Source organism: Chlorocebus sabaeus, chromosome 22 (genome assembly GCF_047675955.1).
Source record: "Chlorocebus sabaeus isolate Y175 chromosome 22, mChlSab1.0.hap1, whole genome shotgun sequence".
NCBI classification, from domain to species: domain Eukaryota; kingdom Metazoa; phylum Chordata; class Mammalia; order Primates; family Cercopithecidae; genus Chlorocebus; species Chlorocebus sabaeus.
In genome coordinates, this window is record NC_132925.1 from 39,468,017 (window position 1) to 39,487,906 (window position 19,890).

Sequence of the window (19,890 nt, forward strand, 5' to 3'; positions counted from 1 at the left end):
TGTCCAGTTGATAATTTTTAAAAATAGCATTATTGAGAGATAGCTTATGTATCATAAAGTCTAATCATTTAAGTGAACAATTGAATAACTTTTAGTATATTTACACTTGTGCAGCTATCATCAAAATCTAATTCCAGGACATTTCTATGCTCCAAAAAGAAACCTAATGTCCATTTGCAGCCACTCTCTATTCTACTGTCAGTCACAGGCAACCACAAATCTACTTTCTCTATGGATTTTCCTTTCCTGGACGTTTAATATAAGCGGAACTATACAATATGTGGTCTTTGAGTATACTTCTTTCACTTGGAATAATGTTTTCAAGGTTCATCTGTGCTGTAGCATGTATCCTTCATTCTTTTAAACTACTGAGTAGAATTTCATTGTATATTAGTATTCCAGGTGTATTCCACATTTTATTGATCCATGAACCAATTGATGGCTATGTGGGTCGAGTTTTGGGCTATTATGAATAATGCTGCTATGAACAGTTGTGTACAGTTTTTGTGTGTGGGCATAGCTTTTCATTTCTCTTGGGTGGATATGTAGAAGTGGAATTGCTGACTTATGATGAATTTATGTTTAAGTAACTGAGCAATTGTTTTCTTAAATGGCTGCACCATTTTACACTCCTGCTAGCAGTGCATAAGGGCTCAGTTTCTCCACATTATTACTGATTCTTATGTCTTTTTGATTTGTAGCCATTGTTGTGTATTGTAAGAGGTATTTCTTTGTGGTTTCAATTTGCCTTTCTCTAATAACCAATATTCTTGAGTATATTTTCACATGTTTATTGGTCATTTCATAGCTTCTTTGGTGAAATATCTATTTTAATCTTTTGCTCATTTTAAAATTGGGTTATTTGTATTTCTATTATTGAGTTGTAAGAGTTCTTCATATATTCTGAATACAAGTCCTTTATGGGATATGTGATTTTAAAAATAATTTCCGTCTGTGACTTATCTTTCTACTTTCTTAATAGTATAGAAAGCACAAACATTTTCAATTTCAATGAAGTTCAATTTATCAACTTCTTTGTGCTATATTTTTTCTGATTAAAAAACAAACACAAACAAACAACAAAAAAAACTTTTAAAAGCCAGGAATAGAATAAGTCTTCCTAATGTAATATGACAATCTGTCTTATCAGCCACCAGTAATATGCTTTATAAAGAAAACTAGGATGGGTATGGTGGTTCACGCCTCTAATCCCAGCACTTTGGGAGGCTGAGGTGCATGGATCACCTGAGGTCAGGAGTTTGAGACCAGCCTGGCCAACATGGTGAAACACCGTCTCTACTAAAAATACAAAAATTAGCCAGGTGTGGTGGCAGGCGCCTGTAATCCCAGCTACTCGGGAGGCTGAGGCAGGAGAATTGCTTGAACCTGGGAGGCAGAGGTTGTGGTGAGCTAAGATTGCACCATTGCACTCCAGCCTAGGTGACGAAACTTTGTCTCAAAAAAAAATATATATATATATGTGTGTGTGTGTGTGTGTGTATGTATATGTATATAAAATACCTGAAGCCTTCATGCTTTTGGTGTCATACCTAAGAAATCTTTCCCTAACCATAAGGACTTATTCCTATGTTTTCTTCTCAGAGTTTTATAGTTATAGCTCTTACATTTAGGTCTATGATTTTGTGATCCATTTTGAGTAAAATTTTCTGTATGGCACGAGATAAGAGCTTTAATTCATCTTGCATGTGAATATCCAATTTTCCAAGCACCATTTTTTAGCAAAGTTGGTCTTTCCTCCATTGAATTGCCTTGCATTTTTACCAGAGATCAATTAATGATAACAGTAAGGGTTTATTTCTTGAATCTCAATTCTGATCCATCAATCTCTATATCTGTCTTTATACTAATGCCACATTATCTTGGTTATTTTAGCTTTGTTGTAAGTTTTGAAATCAAAAAGCATAAGTCCTCCAACTTTGTTCTTCTCTTTCAACATTATTTTGGCTATTATGGGTCTTTTACTTTTTCATAGATCATAGTTCTCCTTTGAAGCTTTTCTTGCCTTCATCTCTTTGTCTATATTATCTTCCATTTCCTTTTCATTAATCATATGATTTTTTTTGGTCTTTTTTTCCCCTTTTTCTGGAGAATGGGGTCTTGCTATATTACCCAGGCAGGTCTTGACCTCCTGGGCTCAAGCCCTTCAGAGGGTATGGGACAAGATAACTCTGGATGTGGTCAGAGTGGCAACAAGGTTCCTGGGTCCATTCTTCTATAGCTAGAATTGAAATGGCAAAAAAAAGAAGTGAAGGTCTTAGGGAATCACTTCCTGCCTGGGAACAGAAAGCTACATTAAAGGAGTCCCATGGCATGGAGGGACCCTGTCTGGGGTGAACCACCTAGGAAAAAGTTTGCAGGCATGGAAATGAAGAAAGTTTAATGAACAGTTCATTCACTCAAAGACAAACCTTGTGAAGGATGCAGCATAGCACTGAATTAAGAACACAGGTTTTGGAGTCAGACTGACATGGATTGAGATTCTGGCTCCACCTCCTACCAGCTAAATAATGTCAATGAATCGCTCACCTGAAGAGGAGAGGAGCTATGTGTGCTCAGTGCAGACTGACGGTGCCTTCAGCAAACTGACAATTTTAGTCATGTAGAAAGACTAAATTCATTGATTTATTCACTCATTTATTAAATAAATGGATTATATTCTTCCTTTCTGAGAACATAGTCCTTAGCTTTAATATTCACCTTGCATACTGGATTTTACAATTAATTATCTTTGCAAAGGCCTCTCTGAAGAAGTGTTTTACTTTCACTCGGTATAGGAGATGATACTTTCAACCCTCTTCTGATGAGACTTCACCGATTATTAAGCACCCTGAGAAGCAGGTGGAGCCCTCAGAAGCAAACACAGCTGTATTCAGTTAAAAGTACACATCTAATTGGTCTCATTAAATTTTCATGAAATAGAGATGTAGCTGGCATACACCAGACACCCAGTCACTGTCATTTTCCTGCCCAGAGGGCGACATTCTGTAAAGGAACAGTGATGGAAGAGTGACACACGAGCAGGACTGCAGCTACTGGCTGGCACCCCTTCACCCCAGTTCAGATCTATTTCTAACCCAACTCCGGGGGTTCTGCTTCCATTATTTCTTGCCGCATAACAAATCTCCCTTAAACTTACTGGATTAAACCCACCACTGTTTCATTTTCTGACATGATTTTCTGTGTTGGCTGGGCTCAGCTGGGGAGTTCTTCTGCACCACAGGACCTTGGCCGACGCTGCAGTCACCTAGAGGCATAACTGGGCTGGGGAGTCCAAGAGGGCTCACCCGCACATCTGATGTTTGGTGAGGATGGCCAGGAGGCTGGGGTGGCTGGGCCTATCTCATTGGTGCGATCTCAGGCCTCTCCCTCTTCACATGAACCCTCCACATGGTCTCTTTAGGTGGTCACTAAGCAGGGTCACCAGACTTTGTTACACAGTGGCTTAGGGCTCTCCAAAGACAAAAGTATAAGCTACCGGGCCTCTTACTGCTTAGGCCCAGAACTGTCTCTTCCCCACATTGTATTAACTAAGCACGTCACAGACCAGCCTAGACTCACTATAGGAGGGGGCTACACAAGGGTGTGAATCTTTCGGGGCATGGCTCCTTGGGGACCACCTTGGACAACAGCTGTCATGGGTTCTCTAGCTGGGGCTTCATAGGCATATGAGAGAAGGAACTACAGAATGTGCCAGAGTCAGCTTGCTTAACACTTGGGCCAAACAAAGTGAAAGTTATACAAATACCGTGGAATGAGATTCTGGCATTAATTCTACTATCTCCTCATTCAGAAATTGGGGAAAGTGTAAATTAGACATGGCTTAAGTAAATGTCCTTTCTCTGGTCCTTTGGTGACATTTCTTTTATCTTCTTGGTCCACGTCACCTGTTGGGCTTCTCCTGTGAATCATGTAGCCGAGTTGTAATTGTCACTTCCATTATGGGGAAGAGCATTTATATTTATTGCTGAGAAAGCACCATCTCACCATCTTCAATTGTCCAAAGTTCATAATTGATGTGCAGAATCTTTGCCTACTGTCTCCATTGCCCCAGGTGCTGCTATCCCTCATGGCTCCTGAATGATGCTGAAAACGTAAGGGAGGTTGTTCTCCTCTAATGTACACTCTGAAATACTATCTTGCTAATAAAATTTCCTCTGCCTGCCTGTGATGCTCTTTGATTTAGGAACACTCTTTGTGAACAGTTAGAGGGTTTTGTAAAGTCCCTGGGTTTTTGTCGTAAGAGTGACTTCCAAGTTATTTGGAACACATAACAGAATATATCTAGTGTGTAGTAGATGCTCAGCACATGTCTGTTGAGGAATATGATAAATGCCGTAATGATTGTTATGAGGAATAAATGAGTGCCATGTTCTGAATGTTTATGTTTCCCCCAAATTCATATGTTAAAATCCTCATCCCCAGTGTGATGGCTTTAGAAGGTGGGGCCTTTGGGGGGTGACTGGGTCATGAGGGTGGAACCCTCATGATTGAGTTAGTGTCCTCATGAATGAGACCCCAGAGGCGGGGAGTGGTGGCTCATGCCTGTAATTCCAGCACTTTGGGAGGTTGAGGCAGGTGATCACTTGAGCCCAGAAGTTGCAGACAAGCCTGGGCAATATGGGGAAACCCTTTCTCTACTAAAAATGAAAAAAAAAAAAAAAAAAAAAAAGCACCTGGGTATGGTGGCATGCACCTGTGGTCCCAGGAGGCTGAGTTGGGGGATCGCTTGAGTCCAGGAGGTAGAGGCTGCAATAAGCTGAAATTACACCACTGTACTCCAGCCAGGGTGGCAGAGGTTTTTCTTTTTCTTTTTTTCTATTTCGAGAGAGAGAGAGGCCCTAGAGACCCAAAGAGCTGGCTGGCTAGCCCCTTTCACTATATGAGGACACAGGGAGAAAGTGCCATAGATGACAGGAAGCAGGCTCTCACAGACATTGAATCTACCAGTGCCTTAATCTTGGACTTCTCAGCCTCCAGAACCATGAGAGATAAATTTCTGTTGTTTATAAGCCACTCAGCTTCTGATATTTTGTTACGGCAACCTGAATACACTAAGACAATGAATGACCTTTCACAAAGGACCTGAAACACTGAGTTTGAATAATCATTAGTTTCCATTTTGGTATCTGTTCCATGCCTTATTCTCTAATACAAAATCTGCCCCAAAATACTAATCCTGAACCTAAGATTGCTGCAGCTATGTGCTGAAAACATCTTTCTCAGTGTGCTTTTTTTTTTTTTTTTTTTTTTTTTTTTTGAGACAGAGTCTCGCTGTGTTGCCCAGGCTGGAGTGCAGTGGCACAATCTTGTCTCACTGCAACCTCTGCCTCCCAGGTTCAAGTGATTCTCATCCCTCAGCCTCCCAAGTAACTGGGATTACAGGCATGCACCACCACACACAGCGAATTTTTGTGTTTTTGATAGAGATGGGGCTTCTTCATGTTGGCCAGGCTGGTCCTCAATTCCTGACCTCAAGTCATCTGCCCACCTCAGCCTTCCAAAGTGCTGGGATTACAGGCATGAGCCACTACATCCAGACCCACAGTGTCTTTTAATATATTTACATTTAACTAACAACATATTTGGGTTTTTTTGGTTTTTGTTTTTTGTTTTGTTTTTTGAGACAAAGTTTTGTTCTTATCATCCAGGCTGGAGTGCAATGGCACGATCTCGACTCACTGCAACCTCCACCTCCTGGGTTCAAGCGATTCTCCTGCCTCAGCCTCCTGAGTAGCTGGGATTATAGGCACCCGCCACCACATCCAGCTAATATTTGGTATTTTTAGTAGAGATAGGGTTTCACCATGTTGGCCAGGCTGGTCTCAAACTCCGAACCTCAGGTGATCTGCCTACATCGGCTTCCCAAAGTGCTGGGATTACAGGCGTGAGCCACTGCGCCCGCCCCATATTTGGTATTTCTACCACACATCTGTGTTTTCTATTTGTCTCACCCTTTCAGTATCTTAACTCTCTAATTGCCTTCTTTTGAACTTTTTTCCTTCCATTTTTTCCTTTTGATTAGCTTGCAAGTTATGCATTCTAGTTTTGGACTTTTAGTGATAACCCTAGACATTTCAACAAGCACACTTCACTAATCAAAATCTAAGATTTACTATCTTTTTTTCCCTTCAACAATACAGAACCTTAGTTATTGTGTCCATCCATATTTTAGTTGTAGTTTGCTTTTCCTAACTCCCAAGATATTGTTATTATTGGTTTAAGGAGTCATTGTTTATTCCGATTTTTATAGTAAATTTTTATTCATTTTTCAAATCTGCTTGGTCAATTTTATGGTCTTTTGTTCTTTGTTTATGTCTTCAACGTCTTGTACTGCTTATTTAAACATTTCTGTGTTTGATAATTCAGGGCATCTTCTCGTGTCTAATTTTAGAAGGTTTTTTTTTTTTTTTTTTGCTGATTCTTGCTCATCATGCTGCGCCAGTCTTTTCGTTCATGACTTTTGAGTATTTGCTCATATTTCTTTGAAATTATAGGTGATTATTTGTGCCTAGTTAGAAAGTAGAAAGTGAGTTCCTCCAAAAAGGAGGATTTCTGGCCAGACGTGGTGGCTCACACCTGTAATCTCAGCACTTTGGGAGGCTGAGTCGGGTGGATCACTTGAGGTCAGGAGTTTGAGAACAGCCTGACCAACATGGTGAAACTCCATCTCTACTGAAAATATAAAAATTAGCCAGGCGTGGTGGTGGGCACCTGTAGTCCCAGCTACTCAGGAGGCTGAGGCAGGAGAATCGCTTGTACCCTGGAGGCAGAGGTTGCAGTGAGTTTAGATGGAGCCACTGCACTCCAGCCTGGGTGACAGAGCACAAAAAAAAAAAAAAAAAAAGGATTTCTGTCTGCTTTTGTGGATATCTGGGAGCATTACCAACCCAAATGCACTTTAAATCTTAAATCAACTTTTTGGCTTGAGGTTTTTGTGAACACCTAAAGTATACATTTTGTCTGCAAGCCTACATAAAGTCAGGATCATGATTTGAAAAATCAGGGAGATTTTCCCCTATGCCTGTTCAGTTCAGGTTTCCAGTCAATGTATTTTATTCACAGTGCAATGGAGGGCCAGGGTCAGAGACAGATTAATTCCTTATTTACTCTTACAGGTGAAACCATCAGATGTCACCTGTCATGACGTTAGAAACAGAAATTTATGTGTTAGAATTTTACTAAAGTTTTGATTTTGGCTTTAGAAAAAGGATCATCATTTGTGGTGGTGGCTGCCCTTGTCAGTCAGCGCCTAGAGAGACTTTCGGGGATGGTAGTAACAGTAGAGTCCCCCGTTTCTACTGAACATTCTCAATGTCTGTTCCAAGTAGAACTCAGGTTATGCTCTCAAGGCGGAAGTTGCCTGGGGAGGACATCTTTGAGTACAGCTCATTTTTTTTTTTCTTTTTTTCTTTCTTTTAGAGATGAGGTCTCACTTTGTCACCCAGGCTAGAGTGTACTAGAATGATTCTAGCTCAAGAAATCCTCCCACCTCAGCTTCCCAAGTAGCTGGGACTATAGGCTCACGACATCGATCTTGGCTGTTTTTTATATTTTTTGTAAAGACGAGATCTCACTTTGTTGCCCAGGCTGGTCTCAAATGCCTGGGCTCAAGCAATCCTCTTGCCTCAGCCTCCTGAAGCCCTGGAATTACAGGCATCAGTCACCATGCTTAGCCACAGCTCTATTAATAGGCACAAGTTCTTCAATATCCACTTAGACCCCAACTCTGCTGGGACCACAGGCCATTTTTCTTCCCATGTTGTGATCTTGCCCACCACGCCTCCACTTTTTCCCCATCTGCCTGGCTACTTAGTTGAAAATTCTCTTTCTGCCCAGCCTTTCCAGCTCCTTGTGGGAGCTTAGGCCACACCCCACCTGAGGGACTATCCTCCCTCAATGTCCCAATCCCAGAAATCATCTTGAACAAGTAATCTGTCCATGAGTTGCTCCCCGTTGAGACCTCTGGCCAGGTCGTGGCCTCCTAACCTCAGTCCACTCAGCTGCGGCCTCCATGATCCGACCCAGACAGCCTGCTCTCTTTTCTTCTCATTTCCGCTCCCGCTTGCCCTTGTGTTTCCCATGCCCTTGTTCACAGGTTCTACTCCAGGGCTCTATTTTTGTGTACAAAACGTCATGATTACAGCTCTCTTTATAACAATTCCAACCCCATTCCCTGCTTTTTTTCCCCATGAGAGGTCAGTTCCTGAGTCCACAGGCCCAAATGTGAGTGATGCATGGAAGGGACAGAGTGTTTCCTCTGAGGCCTCTGCACATGCCTGTCCAGTCTTTTCATTCTCTGTGGTTTTCTCATTTCTAGTCCAAGAGGCCCAGAAGCAAACCTGGAGGTGAGACCCAAAGAAGGCTGGAACCATGCTGACTTTGTATACTGTGAGGACACAGAGTCTGTTCCTGGAAAGCCCACTGTCAACGCAGATGAGGAAGTTGGGGGTCCCCAAATCTGCCGTGTATGTGGGGACAAGGCCACTGGTTATCACTTCAATGTCATGACATGTGAAGGATGCAAGGGCTTTTTCAGGTAGAGTTACCCATCAGCCTTCACCCACCTGCCACCACTGACACGCTGGGTCACACCTAACTGGGGTCTGCCACTAACCCACTGGGTAACGTCTCAGGGCCTCAGCTTGACCTGTCCCCCAGGTTCAGTGTGGGCTGGTGGCCCACCCAAAGGCCTTGTAATTAGTCTGAAGGGAGCCATTTATATCCAAGAGGAATCATTCATCTTCAGTCTTCCTGTTCTACCCAGGAAGGGTCTCCTTCCATTAAGATATACCTTGGTTTCTCATGTGCTCTTGAATAAAATGAAAAATGACTCAGTGAAAGGTAAGGAATTTGAAACTCCCAAATCCAAGTGTTCACATTCGCCTTCTGGGGTGGTTATTTCCTAAAGAATGGCATAAAATAAATGCCCAGACCATGGGAAGAGAAGCAGACCAAAGGGAGGGGAGGGGTGGGGAGGAGAGAAAGCCATGTGTGAGGAAGCCCTCCAGGTGCACCCTCCAGAGGGCACAGGGTATGCAAGGAGCAGCTCCCATCTCAGGAGCCACATGTGGGACCCTCATGCATTTCCAGGACAGCCTGCCTGATGGCCCTTTGCCGAGTTCTTCCTGGTGGCTGGGCATTCAAATGGAAAAGGGCAGGTTCCAGGGAGAAATGAACGTTCGTGTTGCATGAGTTGTAACAGGGGTGAGACACAGCAGTGTCAGGCTGGGTTTAGCTACAAGTCACAGGACCCTTATCACAAATTGGTTTGGCAATAAGGAAAATGCGTTACCTCTCCTAACAGGAAGTGTGAAGGCCTCCAGTTTGGTGAGTTCAGCAGCTCAGTTCTTTCCATTTTTCTCTTCAGCCATCCCACGCAAGAGCTCTCATTGCAGTCTGGCTGCCCTTATAGGGGCACAGTGCCAGGACTCAGGCAGGAATCATCATGTTCAGCAGACGCACAAAAAGGCCCAGCTTTGAGTAAGGAAATCTTTCCCAGGAGCCCCTCACATTGGCTAGAGCCAGGCCCAGCCTATGCCTGAGCTAGTCACTAGCAAAGAGCAGCAGATATGTCCCTGAGCTGGCCACACGCCACGTGACTGCGTGGAAGAGGGTGGATGTCTGCACCAGCTCCAGATGCTGCTGGCACAGAAGAAGTTGCCCAAGGCGTGTCTGTGCATCCTGCCTCAGCATGTGGGAATCTTCTGCTCTCCCTTCCTCGTTTGGGTACTATTCCTGGGACTCTCAGAAAGAGGCAACATGTTGTAGTGGGCAAAAGCTAAATCCAGTATCAGGCAGACCTGGATTCAAATTTCAGCTTGTCATGTACCCGGAGGACAGCTGGGAATCCATCGTCTCCAAGCCTCAGTCTCCCTCATCTGTGCCAGGCAGATGAGATTATGAATTTCACAGAGTTTGAGAACTAAATTTACAAAACTGCAAAATACCTAGCCTAGCATCTGATACATAGCATACCTTTAATCAGTGTGAGCCCCGGTTTCACCTTTGACCCATTCTCGGTGGACTTTGATGTAGCATCAGGGCTTTCTTACCCAGGCCAGTTGGGAAGGCAAAAGGCAGGGATGGCGTCTGTGAAGAACATGCCCCTGGGCTGGTCGCTGGTCCGAGGCCCGAGGCCTCCAAGCTCAAACCTGCCCCTGCCGGGTCACTGCGGGCTTGGCTCAGCTTCCCAGGCCTGCCCTCAGGGAACTCTGCAGCCCTACCTGGCTGTTCCATGCCCCTGGGCCAGCCTTCCCTCAGTTTCCACTCTGGACCAGACTCAGAGGCCAGAGCCAAGGGAGAAATTGTTTCTTTCCATCCAGCTGTGGAAATGGGGAAAGTAAAGGTAGGGCTGCACTGACCGTGTCTTTTGTGGGACAAGCAGGACTTCCGGGCTGGGAGGAGGTGATCTTGTACCAGAGTCTCCAAAAGGCATCTGCCCCATTGCCTCTCTGCGCACCGCAGAGAGGGGTGTGCGGGGCCCGTGCTTCGCGCCTGCACGCTCTGCTGTTCCAGGCGTTCGACCTCCTTGCCCACTAGGTCAACGAGGGAAGTCCACTCTGCCATGGGGAAGCCGCTGCCCCGTAGGGTAGAAAAGCTTCCCCATAGTTCACCCCTTCCTCCCTGGCCGCCCAGTCTGGAAGGGGAGCTGGGGAAGGCGGCAGGGGGCTTCTCTTGTTTCTTACCCTCCTGGGGTCATTTTTCCTCAGCTTCCTCCTTTAAGGAGGGGAAATCGAGAAAGAGGCCCACCTCCATGGAAACTTTCTGGTAACAAGGGTGTGAAAGAGGAGGGGACAGGTGTTTCAGGAAGAAGGGAAGGCGCTGAAGGTGGGCCTGGAGTGGAGGTGTCCCAGAAAGGGGTTCTGAGGCTGCAGGCCCGGCGAAAAGCACGTGTCCCATTTCCTGCGGAATGGCCAGAAAAGGTTCCTCCCCGGCTTTGCCCCCTCTAGCCGAGTCCTGGACCTCTAGGGACGCCCACCTACACCCTTCCCATAAAATCTGACCCAGCTGGGACGCAAAGGCTAGTGTCCCCCTCCCCGAGTTGGTAGGGGCTGGGGAGGAAGGTGGTGTAGCCCGGAGCCCCAGGCGGAGGGCCCGGGCACCCGTGCATCCTCCCTTCCGCTCCCTGTTCTCTCACAGGAGGGCCATGAAACGCAACGCTCGACTGAGGTGCCCCTTCCGGAAGGGCGCCTGCGAGATCACCCGGAAGACCCGGCGACAGTGCCAGGCCTGCCGCCTGCGCAAGTGCCTGGAGAGCGGCATGAAGAAGGAGAGTGAGCAGTGGGCGAGCGGGCGGGCCGGGGCCAGGGTGCACGGCTCTGTGTAGAGACGTGCTGTGGGTGTGTGCATGCGAGTGTGGAGATGCGCGCCGAGTGTGCGCGTGAACACACGTGCACATGTGAGCTGGTGTCGGTGTGCAACAGGCAGCCATCTGGGGGAGCGCTTGCAGCCGGCCCGCTGGGTGATGGAGGGAGTCTGTAATCTCCGTCCTGAGATGTGTGCTGAGCAACCCTGCCAGGGCGTGCTCTCTGTCTCCCTTCAGTTGCTCCTACATGATTCTTTTTGTCCCCTTCATAATTGTTGTAATGGTTTGAAACCACATTTGGGGGTAGGGGTGTGAATCTGGGGGAGGGAAGCAGGAGCCACGTGGGTGACAGGACCCCTGCTTTATAGCTACTAGCGCCCACCATCCCCACCAGACCTGGATCTTTACAGGGGAACTGTTAGCAGACAGGTGACAGGAGGTGTTCTCATTCTATCTATTTAACTTTGATATATTTGTGCTCCTAGGTCACTCTGAGATTAAGGCTCATGCAGAAAAGGCTAGATGCTTCTAGCGCATTTTTGTCTCCATGGAACACAAGGGGACCCAAAGCTGCTTCTTTCAAGTTCTCTAGGCTGCTGGCAGGCGTTCTTGATCTCTCCCCACCAAGGACCTCATAGCTTTGCTCTACACGCATGAGTGGGCTCCCGAAATCCACAGAAGACCTAAGGCTCCGGGCTATATATGAAGTGTCTGGAGTTGCTATTTCTTGCTAAGCTGTAGCCCAGCTCTCTGGGGTCTTGGAGACCCAGTCACCTCTGAAGAGTCTTGGTATATAGTTCATCCGAAAATGATAACAGTAGATGCCATTTACTGAACATCTCTTATGTACCAGGAACTATATTAGGCACCCTACATGCAAGGTCTCATTTAATAGCAGTGCGAGGTAAACATGGTTTCTCTGGATTACAAAGAAGAAACCTGAAGGCAGGAGAGGTTAAGGAGGTTGCTTGGGGTCACAGGTAGTAAGTGGCAAAGTTTTCATGCAAGCCTAGCGCCTTTGGATTCTGAAGCCCTTGCTCTTGCCAGGGCCCCACAGTGTCCTCACAAACTCTACTGCAGAGGGCGACACCCCAGCCGCACCTCACCTCTCTCCTCACCCAGGTGTTACTCCAGAGGAGCCCACAGGCCTCTTGAGTCCAGACAGGGGAGAATTGCTTGTCACCATTACTTTCCCTTTTACCCAATGCCTTCTGCTGCCTTGAGAGGGTTACGCAGCGGCTCCCCGGGGGGCTGGAGGCTCTCCAGGGGCACGTGTGCCTGAGCCAGCCTTGCTGTCCCTGCAGTGATCATGTCTGACGCAGCCGTGGAGGAGAGGCGGGCCTTGATCAAGAGGAAGAAAAGAGAACGGATTGGGACTCAGCCACCGGGAGTGCAGGGGCTGACGGAGGAGCAGCGGATGATGATCAGGGAGCTGATGGACGCTCAGATGAAAACCTTTGACACTACCTTCTCCCATTTCAAGAATTTCCGGGTAGGAGGAACTGCACAGTGACCGAGGTGTCACTGCCATCTTCATTCTCACATAGAAACTGAGGTTCCCCAAGGATAAGAAACTTGTAGAGGTCACAGCTAATCAGTGGTGGAGGGTAGATTTGCAGAGCTGGCCCTGCGTCTGTGCGAGCTCCTCAAAGCTTTAGTCTCATTCCCAAAGGCTTTCAAGTGTGGTCCCTGGGTCAGCAGCATCAGCATGCAGATTTTCAGGTCACCCCAGACCTCCTGAATCAGAAGCTCCAGGGAGGGGCAGGATCCCCGGGTGATTCTGTTGCAGGTTCAGGTTTGAAAATCGCTGCTTTCTCCTTTAAAGCAGGTAGGAACTGGGTCTGAGCAGTATGTGGAGGGAAAGCTAGGCAGTCCCCCAGTGTGACTGGCATTCAGGGCTTTATGAGGACAGGGTCAGGACCTGTCGAGGGGTGTGACTTTCGTGAACCAGTGTTTCTTGATCCCAGGCACATTAGCCATGTCTGTGCTCCAAGCGCCCTCCTTCCCCTTTGCACTGATAGATATCTCAGGTGGCCCTTCCCAGCTCAAAGAACTGGATGAGCCCAGTGACCTGGTGACCTCGGATCTGCTCTTCCCATCCATAGCACCCTAAACCTTCTGAGTCTCCTGAGCCCAACATCTGGAATGCTTGGGACGACACACCATGGTTGGAGTCCCCCTTGCCCTCCATTTTAACCAAGCAGGGATGTGTGTGACCATTAATTCATAGATCCCCAAAGCACCTTCATCTGGTAGAGGACACCAGAGAGGAGAAACAAATGCTGTGCGTGTGTGTGTGTGTATGTGTGTGTGTATGTGTGTGTATGTGTGTGTGTGTATGTGTGTGTGTATGTGTGTGTGTGTATGTGTGTATGTGTGTGTGTATGTGTATGTGTTGTGTGTGTATGTGTGTGTATATGTGTGTGTATGTGTGTGTATGTGTGTGTGTGTGTGTATGTGTGTGTATGTGTGTGTGTATGTGTGTATGTGTGTGTGTATGTGTGTGTGTATGTGTGTGTGTGTGTATGTGTATGTGTATGTGTGTGTATGTGTGTGTGTGTATGTGTGTGTATGTGTGTGTATGTGTGTATGTGTGTGTGTGCGCACGCGCGTGTGTGTGTGTGTGGACACATGCGTGCATGTGGGTATGAATGCCTGCATTTGTGCATCCTCTCGGGCTGCAGCTGTGGCTGTGCACGTTTGGCTGGGGCCTGAGTTGGGACCTGTCTATGAAAACACATGCTGTCTCTCCCCTCTCCGCCTCCTGGCATGTGTCCTAGCTGCCAGGGGTGCTTAGCAGTGGCTGTGAGATGCCAGAGTTTCTGCAGGCCCCATCGAGGGAAGAAGCTGCCAAGTGGAGCCAGGTCAGGAAAGATCTGTGGTCTGTGAAGGTCTCTGTGCAGCTGCGGGGGGAGGATGGCAGTGTCTGGAACTACAAACCTCCAGCCGACAATGGCGGGAAAGAGATCTTCTCCCTGCTGCCCCACATGGCTGACATGTCAACCTACATGTTCAAAGGCATCATCAACTTTGCCAAAGTCATCTCCTACTTCAGGTAGGACATGGAGACTGGGTGGTTGGGTGTGGAAAGGAACTGGAAGTAGCCAGGAGGTTCAAAGGACCCGGGGTAGATCCTGAATTTGGGAGATATTGGTGGCAGAAGACCCTCCTTTTCCTGTGCCCTGTCCCCCAGGGCAGCCAGTGCTGTGGGGGAATAGAGGCCTCGCTGTATGGCTGGTTAGCTTTGTGGCTGTGGGCCTGCCAGTGTCTCTGCGTATCCACCTGCCCAATGGAAGCTAACAGTGCTTCCCCTGCAGGGCTGTTCTGTGAAATAAGAACACATCTGAAGAGCCCCAGCACAGAGTGGGCATTCAGATAGCCTTTCCGACTCTCCCTTAAAGGGGCAGGAATCACATGTTGACAGTTCCAGACCAAAGAATGAGAGAAATAGACAAGATAAGACTGCGAAGGCCGTGGGGAGGGTGGGTGGTCCTCAGAGCTCAAGGGTCAGGTCTCCCCAGAGCTAGATATGGAGGCAACAACCACGGGGCAACTGGGGTTAGTGGGAGACATGGGAACTTCCTGGGGTGGCAGGAACCACAGCCCCAGAATATGTCTGCAATCTTAGGGTTAGGGATGGTGCCAGGTGTATCTGTCCTTCGGTAGGTCACCTTGCCTTGCCAAGCCTGGTCAAGCGGGGCTGAAACACACCTGCCAGAAGCTCCTGGTGTCTTCAGCAGGTTGAGGGTAGGTTATGGTCTGGGAGCCCAGAGGTGCTTCTCTGGCCCTGCAGGAGTCATGCATGACTTATTTAACGGGGTGATGCTGACAGCAGGTTTGGAATGGGATTCAGATGGTGGCAAATTAGCTTAAAGGGGCAGGGAGAGAAGCCTACTTATAAATGTGGACATTGGAAGATCTTGGTGAAATCTAGTGACTGACAATTTAACACCAGGGCTCCCCACTTGCTATTTCTCATGGCCACCAATATTGAGCACAGTGACCCAGGTGTCACTGCCGTCTTCATTCTCAGAAACTGAGGTTCCCCGAGGATAAGAAACTTGTACAAGGTCACAGCTAATCCATGGTGGAGGGTAGATTTGGAAGTACCAAAGCCAGCTCGATGCCAGGTCCTAAGCCAGGCAATGGGGAGGCACAGAAGAACAAGATCAATTCCGTGGCATTTGTAGCTCAGTGTTACGGATCTAAAAGAAGGATGGGTGCCAGTAGCTCAGGGCCGGAATTCCCAAAAAGGCCAAGGCCAGAGGTAGTGTTTCCTCACAACCCAGAGTAAGCAGCCTCCCTCTCAGGCTGTGACGCTTCTTTCTTGTAAGGAATGCCTCCTTACTGGGGAGGTGGGAGTCCCTCCCAGGTTGGGAGGGAGTGGTCCCTGCAGGACCAGAAGGGTATCCATGTAACCATAATCTCAGAGGCTTGTTAAGCCACCTCCATGGTGAGGCCTGTGCTCCGGTGATAGGACTGGGGCTGCAGGCATCTGGGCTGCAGGGAAACAGTAGAAATATGTGTGTGCAACACTGACCGCAGGAAGCAAACATCCCCACTGCTGGAGATCAGGCCAAAAGGGCGGCACTTGCACTCTGGAGAGGGGAGGCTGCATTCTGGAAAGACTTCTGAGAGGAGCAAAGACATAGCTTGGCTTGAGGGGCTAGCAGGACCTACTAAAGGGGCAGTCATTCCAAGGGGGGAAACTGAGGCAGAAAGGAGGAGGCCAGGGACTAGAAGCCAAAGCACTGGCTGTAGGTCAGGAGTTGTATAGGAGTTGAAGGAGATGGGGCCAGGCTGTAAGGGACCTGGATGCCAAGCTCAGTGGGTGGAGTTCCCAGAGGTAGCAGGGGAGGAGAGGATGCTGGGGGACAGAGCTGTGTGCTGGGTTGTGAGGGGAGAGATGAGAGGCAGCCAGACAGCAGCCACAGTCATCCTCAGGGAAAGGAGCCATTCTCCCTCTTCCTCTCGCCCCCAACTTCCGGATTATGGGATGGCAGCTGGTGCCGGCCTGTGGGCCGCCTCCCAGGGAGCTGTCCTCCCCTCCCCATCCTTGCTGCCAGGGACCTCCCCATCGAGGACCAGATCTCCCTGCTGAAGGGGGCCACTTTTGAGCTGTGCCAGCTGAGATTCAACACAGTATTCAACGCGGAGACTGGAACTTGGGAGTGTGGCCGACTGTCCTACTGCTTGGAAGACCCTGCAGGTGCCTGAGAGAGCCTGCCTGCCCTGGCAGAGGGAGGGAAACACTGCAGTTGTGGGGGGAAGGGAGCTACGCCAGGATATGCAGGTTCTGGGATGGCAGGGCAGGAAGATGGAATGGTGGAAAACAAGATATTGGTGAGGGATGACAGGATCTTGGTCAGCTTGCTGAGAAGCTGCCCCTCCATCCTGTTACCATCCACAGGTGGTTTCCAGCAACTTCTGCTGGAGCCCATGCTGAAATTCCACTACATGCTGAAGAAGCTGCAGCTACATGAGGAGGAGTATGTGCTGATGCAGGCCATCTCCCTCTTCTCCCCAGGTGAGGGTCTCCCCTAGGCTGCCTGACATTCCCCCAGCCTTATCTGCCCTCCCCAGGGAAGGTCCCAATCCATGGCCTTGCTCCTCATTCACTGTTCAGCCAGGATGGGGGCTGTCGCTGGCTTCTCCTGGGGTCAGTGGGTGATGCCCAGCCCTGGTCTTCCCTCACTTCCCTGCCTGGGTGACTCCAGCTCTGGAATGTGGTTGGTGAGCAATGCCCTGACTCTGGGCTGGACTGAGCTTGTCTTTGCCTCATGATCTTGCACCACACCTCCCTCCCCTCCCCTCCAGACCGCCCAGGTGTGGTGCAGCACCGCGTGGTGGACCAGCTGCAGGAGCAATACGCTATTACCCTGAAGTCCTACATTGAATGCAATCGGCCCCAGCCTGCTCATAGGTGAGCACAGCAGGGTGTGAGGACCTGTGAGGGTGGTGTGAGGGAGCCAAGGTTCGGGGAAATTGCCCAAGGCTTCACAGCCAGAGGGTGGCATCTGGAGGTAGAGCCAGCCAGACCAGGTCCAAAGCTCACACTTTTGAGCACTACCTAACCACTTCCCAGGAAAAACACAAGCAAACAGGGGAAATGTGGCCCAGAAAGGGACTTCTATACCTTCACTGGTCCTCCATAGCTCCCGTGGCCTAGTGCCCAGACTGATGCCCACAGGCCCAGAGACAAACTTGGATTGTACTGAGCCCAAGGCCATGAAGGGTTAAGGCCAACACTGAGTATTATAGTGTGAACTTATAAACTGAAATCCTTATTTGGCCTGCACAGCTTTCTTTTTGGCTTGGCATCCTTTGCTCAACCCTTCCTTGTATGGAGGCAGGAGGCTGGAAGTGCCAGCTTTCCTTTCCATCGTGGGGATACTGAGGCATATGGTACATCTCAGATACTGGATCCAAAGCTAGTTCCAGGAAGGGATTCCAGCCTGCAGCCCCTAACCTGCACAACGACTCTGCTCAGTCCTGGCCCCTGGACATTAATGAAGGCAGTGACACCCATACCCCCAAACTAGTAGCTGCAATATCTGGATTTTCCCACGGAGGTCTCTGTGTACAAAGATGCAACTCCCGCAGCCGGGTGTCATGGCTCACACCTTAATCCCAGCACTTTGGGAGGTCAAGACAGGAGGATCCCTTGGAGCCAGGAGTTCAAAGCCAGTCTGGGCAACATAGCCAGACCCCAACTCTAGAAAAAATTTAAAAATTTAGCCAGATATGGTGGCATGTGCTCTAGTCCTAGCTACCCAGCAGGCTGAGGCTGGAGGTCTCCTGAGTCCAGGAGTTTGTCACTGCAGTGAGACCATGATCGTGCCACTACACTCTAGCCTGGGTGACAGAACAGGATCCTGTCTCTTTCAAGAAAAAAAAGACACAACTCCCATGGAGGGGGTGGGAGTGGGGAGAGTACTGGGCAGGCTGTTCTGCCTTTCTCATCCACAGCGTGAAAGAGAAGCTTATGGAATTCAGCCAAGCCTTGCCTCTTGGCTGACCTGAAATGTCCAGAGATTATGCTTTTGCAGCCTCAGAGCAGCCCCGAGGCTTGCGGGTCAGGGAAAGGGCGGGCTGCACCCCCAACCTTTTCTCTGGCTGACACGCAGGTTCCTGTTCCTGAAGATCATGGCTATGCTCACCGAGCTCCGCAGCATCAACGCCCAGCACACCCAGCGGCTGCTGCGCATCCAGGACATACACCCCTTTGCTACGCCCCTCATGCAGGAGTTGTTCGGCATCACAGGTAGCTGAGTGGCTGCCCTTGGGTGACGCCTCCGAGGGGCAGCCAGACCCAGAGCCCTCTGAGCTGCCACTCCTGGGCCAAGACAGATGGATGCTGCCGAGAGCCGACAATGCCCTGCTGAGCCTGTATTCCCAGGGAACTCCTGCGAAGACAGCTGGTTAGCATTCCTCAGGAAGGACATGGGTGCCCCCCACCCCCAGCTCAGTCTGTAGGGAGTGAAGCTGTGGACCCTTATGTGGAGAGTACACTGACCTGTAGGTCAGGACCATCAGAGAGGCAAGGCTGCCCTTTCCTTTTAAAAGGCCCTGTGGTCTGCAGAGAAATCCCTCAGATCCCACTAAAGTATCAAGGTATGGAAGGGGAGACCAGAGCTGGGCCATCTGGGGTCTATGCCCACATACCCATGTTTGTTCGCTTCTGGAGTCTTTTCATTGCTACCTCTAATAGTCCTGTCTCCCACTTCCCACTCATTCCCCTCCTCTTCCGAGCTGCTTTGTGGGCTCCAGGCCTGTACTCATCGGCAGGCGCATGAGTATCTGTGGGAGTCCTCTAGAGAGAAGCGAAGCCAGGAGGCCTGCACAAATGTCAGAAGCTTGGCATGACCTCATTCTGGCCACATCATTCTGTGTCTCTGCATTGAACACATTATTAAGCACCGACAATAGGTAGCCTGCTGTGGGTTACACAGCGTTGACTCAGATATAGATCCTGAGCTCACAGAATTTATAGTTAAAAAAAACAAACAGAAACACAAACAATTTGGATCAAAAGGAGAAACGATAAGTGACAAAAGCAGCACAAAGAATTTCCTTGTGTGGATGCTGAGCTGTGATGGTGGGCACCGGGTACCCAAGTGAAGGTTCCTGAGGACATGAGTCTGTGGGAGCAAGGGCATAAACTGCAGCTACGGGTGCGTGTGTGTGATCTGGCGTAGGTGGGTCTGTCCCCATCTGATGGGGCCTGGGTTTGTTCCTGGGGCTGGAGTGCTGGCTATGCTCTGTGACAAGGCTACGCTGACAATCAGTTAAACACACCAGAGAAGAACCATTTACATGCACCTTATATTTCTGTGTACACATCTATTCTCAAAGCGAAAGGGTATGAAAGTGCCTGCCTTGTTTATAGCCACTTGTGAGTACAAATTTTTTTGCATTTTCACAAATTACAGTTTATATAAGGCATTCCACACCTAAGAACTAGTTTTGGGAAATGTAGTCCTGGGTTTAATGTCAAACCAAGGCAAGAGAAATTAAATAATGAACTTTTGGCTAGAGGGGTAAACTTTTTTTGGCCCTTTTCT

General features: G+C 48.6%; 1 protein-coding gene across 1 annotated transcript in view; it reads left to right on the forward strand.

Moving 5' to 3' along the window:
• NR1I2 (nuclear receptor subfamily 1 group I member 2) overlaps positions 1-18,690 on the forward strand; it is a 33,452-nt gene extending 14,762 nt beyond the window's left edge. Inside the window, exons 2-9 of the mRNA XM_007985686.3 lie at positions 8,339-8,557; positions 11,161-11,294; positions 12,631-12,818; positions 14,107-14,381; positions 16,393-16,535; positions 16,737-16,853; positions 17,144-17,249; positions 18,454-18,690. Of these exons, the coding sequence (XP_007983877.1) occupies positions 8,339-8,557; positions 11,161-11,294; positions 12,631-12,818; positions 14,107-14,381; positions 16,393-16,535; positions 16,737-16,853; positions 17,144-17,249; positions 18,454-18,598 (1,327 nt within the window). The 3' untranslated portion in view covers positions 18,599-18,690. The remainder of the gene's footprint in view (positions 1-8,338; positions 8,558-11,160; positions 11,295-12,630; positions 12,819-14,106; positions 14,382-16,392; positions 16,536-16,736; positions 16,854-17,143; positions 17,250-18,453) is intronic.
• Positions 18,691-19,890: the final 1,200 nt, after the last annotated feature.